Consider the following 7,463-nt stretch of genomic DNA (forward strand, 5'->3'; position numbering starts at 1 on the left):
AGGGTTCCACGGGCCGGATGTGGCCCATGGGCCATAGTTTGCCCACTTCTATTCTATTACCTTTTGAAACCTAAGATCATAACTCATTTGTGTATGTATGCTTACCTGCTTTAACTTTGTAAATAAGTCTTGTTTCCTTTTTAATAAATCTGTATATAGTTTATTATAGGATTGGCTACAAGCATTATCTTTTTTGTGTAATCTGAGGTGCAATTGACTAGTCCTTTGGGACTGGGAATAATCTGAATATTTCTGTAATTCTTGGTCCAAAGGACCATCTATTTCTAAGATAGATTAATGTATCCAAGGGGACCATCTGTGACTCCATGTTAAGGCTGTTCTGGTTCCTCAGGACTTTACACTTAAAAATTAATTGGTGAAAACTAAGTATAGGACAATCCTGCTTCTTAACAGTCTGGCCTGAGGTTGATACTCACACTCTTGAGCCGCTACAGGACAGCCTTTGTGATAGATGGTGCCTTACGTCGAGAATCACAGCAATATTCAGGTTATTCCCAATCCCAAGGGATCAGTCACTTTCCCCTAGATTAATTGCACCCTAGATCTCGCATCAAAGACAATACTTGTAGCTAATCCTATAACAAACTATCTAAAGATTTATTAACTAGGAAAAGGAAATAAGTTATTTACAAAGTTAAAGTAGGTAAACACACACACATCTGTGAGTTACTGTCTTAAGTTTCAAAAGTAAGATAGGCTTCTATAATAAGCCGTCCCTTAGCGCTTCCCAAGCTAAACCCAAGTGATCTCCTGCTTATGCCTAGAAAACATTGCCCTTGAGTCCAAGCAGCATAGCGATGCAGTTTCTTCTTGTTAAGAGTTTTTATCCCATTCCAATTCTCTGACCTGCTAGTTCAGCTGATGGGAGGAACGCCTCTTTATTGGGGGCAGAGATCAAACAACAAAGTCTTTTGTCTTCTGATGATCCACAATAGTGCGTCTAGTGGTGATGGGCCTTATTTGTTGGGCAGAAGGTAACACCTCCTGTTGGAGACTAGTATTTCACACTGGTAAATGCTTATATCATCTGCATCATCTCACTGCTTAGTGTTCCTCCCCTGTCTGGTGACCTACAGTTACAGAGCATACACGTAAATATTACCTGAAAACATGGGATGCAGATGATATAAGTGAGATTAATGCATCCAGGCCCTTACAAGCATTTCATAAAGTCTAAACATATTCTTAGTATTGCTAAAATAGTTATTAGAATTATAACACATAGGTGAGGGAGGCTGATTCCAGCTATGCATTTGTCAGTGTTTGTTTGAGACAAAGGCCCCCTTGGCATAAGCTGGCATCTGGTCTGCCAGTGTAACTCTGACAACTGCAGGGATCTCACAGTGGTGGTCTAAGACCTTGTAAAAGCGTTTGATGAATATGTGCAATTCAACAATTTCTCAAATAGCGACTCTTGCTTACTCTGGACACAGCTAACGTCCTGCTGAGGGGGAAAATAACATCCATCTCATAGTAGCAAGAAAATACGGCAAAATTGGATGTTCACACAAAATTAGCCATTAGAAGATCAGTGAGGAGCTGATTAGGGTCTGGGGAGGAATTAGTTTAGTGAAAATAAATAGGTCCAAAACCACGATCAGCATTACTTAATGTTATTACGGTGAAAAAGATGATAAAACACAGAAGGAACTATTGTGTCAACTGAGGAAAAAGAAATAAACCCAGAAATACCACAAGCATTAAAAAGTAATGGGAGGGACAGCCACAACCCAGGGCCCACTGGGAACATTTTGTTCTGTTCTTTATGTCAAAGTTTCTGTAACCTCAAAGTTTCTGTAACCCTGTGGGAAACACATGTACAACTCCCCAAAAGTGAGACCGAGTTAAAACAAAAATCACAGCAGGAAGTAGCAACGGCAGCCTCAGTGGCCCTTGGAGTGGTAAAGCTGCAGCACATGATGGGCTCCCAATAGGATTTTACAAACTGCCATGTTGATAATATCACCCCCATAGTGACTGGAGTATTGGGCTGTAATGCACAGCCAGATAACACCAACCTCGCTATTTGCCCGAAGGAAGGAGGGCTCCTGAGTGAGTGCTCGAGCTGCAGCCTAAACTCCCTCCTTTAACACGGACCTAAAAATATTTGTTAATAGTTACAGAGTCAGTAAGGTGAGTTGTTGATATAGGGAGGGATTTCCAAAGCTGAGATGGGGATTTGGATGGCTAAATCCAATTAATTTCAAAATCCCACCTGAAAAGATCAAGTACTGGAGGTTGTATCTGGACCATGTTGGGTGTGTTATCCATGACCTGCACTCCGTCTCATTTATACCTGAGCTAAGATTAATACTGTCGCTTGATGCTAAAAATGCATTATACTAGTTGGAGTTCATGGGAGTTAAGGCCATTTTATAAAATGAATCCTGACAATGTGAGACACTCCTTGAGCAGCACTGCTGATTGCTGGATCTTACCCAAACGTCTTTTTAATAAGAGGGCACATATTTGTGACACACCCTGTCCTAATCAGCATTTCCTTAGAGCCCTGATAGGATATGATTCAGACATCTCCAGCATTTAAATAGGAAAAGGTGGTGATGGTGGGAATCTCATTTAGCCACATTCACACATTGATGTGCTTCTGTTTTTCGCCAACCCAACTGTGCTCATGCCAATAGTATGAAATGTTGTGGCAACTAGAACACTATGACTGACTGAAAGCTGATGTTGCTACGTTTTACATTCCAGATTAGCAGACATCACTATGAAGTAAGTGATGCGTTGCTGAGTTGTCCTTTTCCCAGTGACGTCCCAAGATTTTCAACATTTAAGGAGGCGTAGTGCTCTTAAGCATATGTGTATACATTCATTCTCAGGGGTTATAAATACTCACTATGGGAAGTAACACAGGTTTGGGGTAGTGTAGGGACCAAACAATCACCTTGGTGGGAAAGATGAATGTTGTTACAATGATCACTTACAGGGAGCCTTAATTATGTGGTAAACTAATTAACAATCCTGAGTGTAAGTTTTTAAACAGAATAATGAGCTAGTTTGGAAGGGTAACCAGCCAGGGGATAGCTGGGTGCACTCCATGTGGTTCAAGGAAGAAGGGAAGGCTTTCATTGCTAATAAGTTTTGTCCACATTCTGAAATCCATTACATTCATATCCTTCACATGCAGTAGATAGAAATGTTCAAAGGGAACTGCATGGTGCCCCTAACTTAAAGGATGCCCCAACAGGCACAAATGAATGAGATGGATCAGTTTTGACACACTACTCTGTGGCAAAAGTGTGTTTGTAATTATTTGAAACAAAGTAAAATGGTTGATGTTTCAGCAGCAGTGTCTCTTCACCTCTGCAAGTGGTTATGAACTGTAACAATCTTTTTATGCTCAGAGTTGATAGACCACCACAGCTATGAAAAGTGTGGTTATTAATGTGATTGGTATATGCAGGAAAATATTAATACATTATGATGGTCAAATGAATAAATTACCAGAAAGTTATAAAAACCCATCTCCTATTCCAGGGATCCGTTTCCAATAATCTCCTACTACACCTCTACCTCGATATAACGCTGTCCTCGGGAGCCAAAAAATTTTACTGCGTTATAGGTGAAATTGCGTTATATCAAACTTGCTTTGATCCACCAGAGTGCGCAGCCTTGCCCCCCTGGAGCACAGTTTTACCGCATTATATCCGAATTTGTGTTCTGTCAGGTCACGTTATATTGATGTAGAGGTGTAATTTGTTACTCTCACTATTGCGCATATTGTGCAAATTTGAAGGAACAAGTGAGGCCTGTGAGTTGAGTGAAGTCTGAGTGGCTGAAGAATTACATGGCAGTGAGAACCACCTAGATCTTCAGCTCTTCATTTCCAAATGTCTTAACTTTATTTTTGAAATTGTATAACTTCTGTAAAGAAAGGGAAATGTTGGTTTGGGGCATTAGCTGGACCACACTTCAACGCACATTTAACTCTGACTCTTATTTAATAAAGCTGCGTGTTTAAGAACTTATGTTTAATTAAAATGTCAGCTGTATGTACTCACTGTGGGATCTAGAAGTTAAGTTACTTGCTGTCCTGGTTATTCAGAATCATCAGTAATAAAGATACTGCCATACAAATTCTGCCTTTCATTATCCCTATGCCAGTCCCCCATATCTTTCAGTGATGTTGCTCATTAGTAGTAACAAGCCCAGGGATCTGTTCTAGGTCCAAGGACCATACTGATCAAGTCCACAGATGACACAAAGCTGGGGGACTGCAAACACTTTAGGGGATAGAACTTAAATTCGAAAGGATCTTGATAAATTGGAGAACTGAGCTATAAACAACAAAATGAAAAGCAACAAAGACAAATGTAAGGTGCTACGCCTAGGAAAGAAAAACCAAATGCACAAATACAGAATAGGGGATAACTGGCTTGTCAGCAGCACTGTTGCGAAGGATCTGGGAGTTGTGGTGGTTGACAACCTCAACATATGTCAGCAATGTGATGCTGTTGCAAAAAAACAAATGCAGTTTCAGGTTGCATTAACAGAGGCATAGCATACAAGTCACAGGAGGTGATAGTACTGCTCTACTTGGAGCTGGTAGGCCTTAGCTGGAGTGCTGTGTCCAGTACTCCAGTCACCAATGTACAGAAAGGATGTAGAGAAACTGGAAAGGATCCAGAGGTGAGCGACAAAGATGATCAAAGGGATGGAACACAAGCCATATGAGCAAAGACTAAAGGAACTGGATATCTTTTCATTTCAAAAAGAGGAGACTAAGGGGAGGGGAACATGATAGCGGGCTTCAGATACTTAAAAAGCTGCCATAAAAAAGATGGGGAAAAGTTGTTCTCTCTTGCCACAGAGGGCAGGACAAGAAGCCATAGGTTCAAACTACAGCATAGCAGATTTAGATCAAATCTCAGGAATAGCTTCCTAACAGTAAGACCAGTAGGCCAATGGAACAGGCTGCTTCTGGAGCTTGTGGAATCTCCTTCGCTCGTGGTTTTCAAAAGGATCCTGATAGCAATCTGCCTTGGATAGTTTAGAGACAACAAATCCTGCATCTTGCCAGGAGGCTAGACAAGATCCTTGCAGTCCTTTCTAATCTATGGTTCTATGATTCTATAACCAAGTAAGATCTTGACATTAGAATTCAGTCAATAACTTGATACATGTGCCAGAATAGGATTCAGCTCACTCTCCCTCAGCTTTGCTGGCCAGGGAGTGCAAACAGGAGTAAAAAGTAGTGAAAACATACTTAGTTGCCAAAGTAGGCAGATGGGACTCTGATTACAAACAGGAGGAAGATCTGATGAAGATGGAAGTGCCATTTTTACACCACTTTTCAGATTAGAGTTTCACGTAAGATGTGGTAGTAATTCTGGGGGGTTCGTAATAGCTCAGGAGTGTAAACATTTGCTTTCCTATAATGTAACAGCACAGTTCAGTTTTCTAAAAGTTACCAAAGATTCCATTTGGCAAAGTCACTATGTATGTAGGGTGACCAGACAGCAAGTTTGAAAAATCAGGATTGGGGTTGGGGGGTAATAGGAGCCTATATAAGAAAAAGCCCCAAATATCAGGACTGTCCCTATAAAAATGGGACATCTGGTCACCCTATATGTATCACAATGACTCTTAACTCCTTCTCTGTTTTTTTTCCCCTTCAAATAGTTGATTGGAATGCTGCTGGCATGCTGTCTGTCCCGATTTATCACTGCCAATCAGTATGAGATGGTGTAACAAGGTGAACCATTATCTCTTTGTATACAGTGTGCTGGCCATAAGGTATTTCAGTAGCCATGCTCTGCTGTACATTTGTTCATGATAGTAGATTTTGGGTATCTTATGTTTTTTTCAAAAATGGGGCCTTTAGCTGTGGGTTCTGCCTCCCTCGGCCCCAATAATTTGCCTGGTGGAAAGAAGGGAATTGCAGCATCGCTTGAACATATAATTTATGAATATTTTGTTACCTCTGAATATATTTTTTTAAAAAAAGAGAAAGTTCTGTTGTGAAGCTTGTTAGCAGCTGAAACAATTCATCTCTTTTTCTCTCTCCTTCCCTAGTCTTTCAGAGATGTGAAATACAGAGCCTGTCTCAAAATCAGGAACTGCAGCAATCTAGGAAGACTTTAAAGAATGTTAGAGCACACTCTCTCGCACACGGGTGCACACACACACACACACACCACCCCCCATCTTCTAAACTCTGTACCATGTGTAGTGTACCATTCCGTGAAGTACTATTGCACCACTAATATCCAGTACTGTACACTCCATCTTAAAGGCTCTGCATATGATGGCACTATGTGTATGTTCTTGGTCATACAGTAGTTGCGTTGTACGTGAACAAGGGTAATCCATTAACAGCATCGATCAGGCTGTGCATGTAGTGACTGGAGGGCAAAATTAGCCTTTCACCATGGTTAATAAGTGTTGCACACGTTCATTTAAACCAGTATATGAAATATATATTCTTTTGCTTTACTAAATCTTAGTTTCTCGTTTTGTTTACTGCTTTACTAAGGTTTTCCTCTTCTCTCCACAAATGCCCCCTTCCCCCAAAACACAAGAAATCAGTAATATAACATAAAGATACTTGAAAAATAATGTTATAATGTTGTGCTTGAAGGGAACTGTTATTCCTGATGTTCTGCTACATCTTTGATTCTTATTCAATGTTGTGTGCCTAGTGCGTATGCCAGTAGACTTTGTCTAGTGCATTTTGCCTCTGAACCTGAACCTGTGTAATACTGTTATTAAGCTGTGTTGTTGCTTACTCTGAAGGCAGTAATTTTGTAATTTTGCTTCTTTTATTTTTTTATTAGATAACTCTGAACTAATCAAATTGTGCTGTAATGCGGCCTTCATCCTTTTTTCTATTTTCTTTTTTTCCCCATTGATGTTACAGCCACCAAATATATTGTCAAATCAATCAAAACAAAAACAAGCATACAGAATATTTTGGGGGAAAACAAAAGTTTAAAACCTTTTTAAAAAAATAGGAATTTTGTAATAATGCCTCTGTCTAGCATGCCAACAAGAATGCATTGATATTGTATTTGTGAGATATCTATTAATAAATGGAACTATTACAGATTTCTATCTGCTTCACTTTTGTTCTTCAGTCCTAACACAACTCTCAGGGAGAAGTAAAACAGAGAGTGCATCATTATTTAGAATTATGTGTATTTTAAGTTGTGACTTGCTTATGAGGCAAATAAATATTGCCTTGGAAGGAGATAGTAGCTGAAATTGTTTCAAAGTCTTGGCAAAACAAACTGTGGAATAAATGGAAGGTTTTTCTTTGGGCTGAACACATACCCTCTGCTTCACAATTACTCCTTTTGTGGCTGGTAAGAAAATCTACAGTGTTCAATGATTCTGGTCCTTTATGCTGCACACTATTATGGTGTTAGGAATTCCCTTAGGTTTGTTTTTGCATAGCACTGACTCTGCGACCGTTGTGGAAA

At 39.9% G+C, this 7,463-nt stretch overlaps 1 protein-coding gene across 1 annotated transcript in view; it reads left to right on the top strand.

The window, feature by feature from the left end:
* TSPAN7 (tetraspanin 7) overlaps positions 1 to 7,093 on the top strand; it is a 186,620-nt gene extending 179,527 nt beyond the window's left edge. Inside the window, exons 7-8 of the mRNA XM_030575948.1 lie at positions 5,665 to 5,737; positions 6,058 to 7,093. Of these exons, the coding sequence (XP_030431808.1) occupies positions 5,665 to 5,733 (69 nt within the window). The 3' untranslated portion in view covers positions 5,734 to 5,737; positions 6,058 to 7,093. The remainder of the gene's footprint in view (positions 1 to 5,664; positions 5,738 to 6,057) is intronic.
* Positions 7,094 to 7,463: the final 370 nt, after the last annotated feature.

The sequence above is a fragment of the Gopherus evgoodei genome, chromosome 1 (genome assembly GCF_007399415.2).
Source record: "Gopherus evgoodei ecotype Sinaloan lineage chromosome 1, rGopEvg1_v1.p, whole genome shotgun sequence".
Lineage (NCBI taxonomy): Eukaryota > Metazoa > Chordata > Testudines > Testudinidae > Gopherus > Gopherus evgoodei.